Here is a 2,714-nt window from a genome sequence, read left to right as displayed (position 1 = left end):
AGATACAAACCTTGAAAGACCTAGCACCAATTCAAACTTCAAATCAACAAGATATTAGAAAATCCCTACCAGAGCCGGTGAAAATCACCAGCACTGCGCGTGCGGAACTATTGAGTAACTGTTCACCCGCACAGTGACTGGCCAACTCTTTAAACAGAGTTAAGTAATAGGTGATAGGTGATAATATTACCCATCACTTATTATTTGTTATAAGTGACGGGTCATGTTACGATCCGTCACTTATAACTGGCTCTGGGAGACCCATCACTTTTGTCGAGTTATAAGTGACAGATCGTAACATGACTCGTCACTTATGACTGATGCAAGAAGACCGATCACTTATGACTAAGTGACGGGTTTAGTTATTACCCGTCACTCATATTATAGGTGACGGGTAATATTACGACCTGTCACCTAATATTTGTTATCTGTGATGGGCTGTGTAATAACACATCACTTATGTGTGTCTCTTTTATCCGTTTTTCACGTAGTGGACGGGTTACAGTTATGACCCATCACTAATGACTATTTTTTGTTGAATTGTTAATGTCTGAATTGTTTGATACTGAATTCAGTGAATTGTTTATTACTGAATTTTTTATTTACATATAAAAAATTCCTTCGTCCAAAGTTGTACAAATGTTTTATGAATTACTGAATATCTCATGCCAAAAATCGTAATTTAATAAGTGAACCGAAGTGCCTTCAGTAAAATAGACATAACTTTTATATACGAACTCCGATTTTAACATTTTTTTACTCTACGGATATCTATAGAAAAAGTTACATACGTCGGTTTTGCCAAATTTTTTAGGCCAAATTCAGCTTGGAAGATTGAGTTCTCGCCCCCATGAAGTTTCTGCAATATTTTAGAAACACGTATTTATGTCTATAGCCGTCACCCCTTACATCAAAATAAGTATAAAATGTATAATGGTTCCTATTCTAGTGTTGTTGAGATGAGAAAAAAATAAGATAAAAATAAAAATATTCATGTCATAAGTCAATGGCGACGGGTCGTAACACTAAACCGTCACCAATAAAGTTATTGGTGCTGCACAAGAGAAAAAAGAAAAAATACTGTCATTAGTGATGGATCACAATTTGACCCGTCACCTATAACTGACCTAGCACGAACCGTCACTGATAAATTTGTCATTAGTGACTGATCACAATTTAATCTGTTACTAATGATTAGCTAGTATGATCCATCACTTAAGACTGACTAAGAATAACCTATTACTTATGACTAGTAATAAGTGACAGGTTATAACTACGATATATTATTATTATCATAAGTACGGATCATGTTACAATTTATTATTAATTTTGTATTTTCTTTATCTGTTTTTTACGTAGTATGTGTTTAAGGATAGAGACTTAGCGGCGGCTGAGATGCGAGTTAACGATGATGGTGACTGCACAAAAAATTATTGTAGGCAGAGGTAGTTCTGTATTGGAACCGGTTGTGATGTCTTGACTTTCCTGGCCGGCCCGCTTGGGAACACATCGCAGACGGTTGGTGCTAAGATCGATGACCATTCATGGTTTGTATGACGACCCACACGCCATCATCTCCCTATAAATAGAGCCATGCAATTCTTGTCTCGGCAGTCGATCAATCCAAGCCATTTCACTGTGTTTTGAAAGAAAGCCAGACGCCATGGGAAGCAAGGGTCTTGAGAGTGTGATCATGTGTTTACTCATACTGGGGCTAGTCCTGGAACAGGTCCAAGTAGAGGGCAAGAGTTGCTGCAAGAGCACCTTCGCAAGACACTGCTACAACTGCTGCCGTCGCAAGGGTCCCCCGGTACTCTGTGCAAAAGTATGTGGTTGCAAAATCATCCGTGGTAACAAATGCCCACCTGACTACCCTAAACTGAACCTTCTCCCCGACTCCGGTAAAGAGAAACTCACTTTTTCCATCTTGTTTATTATTTCTGGCAAACAAGAAAGTATTTACATACTAGCTATTTGTTTTGGCAGGTGAACCAGGTACCATTGAGTACTGCAACCTGGGATGCAGGTCTTCCGTGTGTGACAACATGAACAATGGTAAATTCATCTAGCTAGATTAATTTTAATTGTTTGCCGCCAAACTAAAAATGTTTGTTCTTAACACATACTGTACTATTTTGGCACTAGGTTATGGCGGCGAAGAGATTAAAATCGACGTGGAACGCTGCGGTGATGCATGTGACAGTTTCTGCAACGGGGATGCTGGCATCGCATCCGTTGCTGCCTAATAATGCATGTGCATGCACTGAGATTCCTTGTCGAAGGCCAAGGTCATCACGCGATGAATATGTTCGACAAAATTGGATCTCATTGATCGTATCCAAGCCTGTGTGTCATCTTTATTTATGTATGTGTGTGTTTTTCCTTTCTTTGTTCCAATAAAGGTCATCACGATGGATGCCATGTTCCTGCCCTGATGTGCTCATCTTGATCTTTGATCGAGATATATATGTTTACCCTTGGCCAATTAATATAAAAACTACAAGTACATACTTTGTGTTTTTTGTCAGTTTTCTAATTTGTTTATTTTAGGTTTGTGTTGCTTTTTAAGTTTCTATTTTTGTTTTCTGAATTTAATGGTTTAATTTTGGATCGTATATTCGATGTGGAATTGAAGCTTATATAAATGGGGTAACAAATTCTTTTGAACTTTCAACTTCTGGGGCATCACATTCTAACCGCTAAAGTCTTCCTGA

The 2,714-nt window shown here is 38.2% G+C and overlaps 1 protein-coding gene across 1 annotated transcript; it reads left to right on the top strand.

Annotated features, from left to right (window-relative positions):
* The first annotated feature begins 1,601 nt into the window (after positions 1 to 1,601).
* On the top strand, positions 1,602 to 2,506 carry LOC133904793 (purothionin A-1-like). The gene is made up of 3 exons (XM_062346344.1): positions 1,602 to 1,901; positions 1,987 to 2,055; positions 2,146 to 2,506. The coding sequence occupies exons 1-3, from the start codon at positions 1,664 to 1,666 to the stop codon at positions 2,244 to 2,246; spliced, it is 408 nt and encodes a 135-aa protein (XP_062202328.1). The 5' UTR covers positions 1,602 to 1,663; the 3' UTR covers positions 2,247 to 2,506.
* The last annotated feature ends 208 nt before the right edge of the window (positions 2,507 to 2,714 follow it).

The sequence above is a fragment of the Phragmites australis genome, chromosome 22 (assembly GCF_958298935.1).
Source record: "Phragmites australis chromosome 22, lpPhrAust1.1, whole genome shotgun sequence".
NCBI lineage: Eukaryota > Viridiplantae > Streptophyta > Magnoliopsida > Poales > Poaceae > Phragmites > Phragmites australis.
This window is presented reverse-complemented; position numbering and strand designations above follow the sequence as displayed.

Excerpts from the sequence above, each read along its gene's own strand:
- LOC133904793 (XM_062346344.1), top strand. The coding sequence starts at position 1,664 with ATGGGAAGCAAGGGTCTTGAGAGTGTGATCATGTGTTTACTCATACTG. Across the intron at positions 1,902-1,986 it reads GAACCTTCTCCCCGACTCCG|GTGAACCAGGTACCATTGAG; the intron begins GTAAAGAGAAAC and ends TTGTTTTGGCAG. Across the intron at positions 2,056-2,145 it reads GTGTGACAACATGAACAATG|GTTATGGCGGCGAAGAGATT; the intron begins GTAAATTCATCT and ends TTTTGGCACTAG.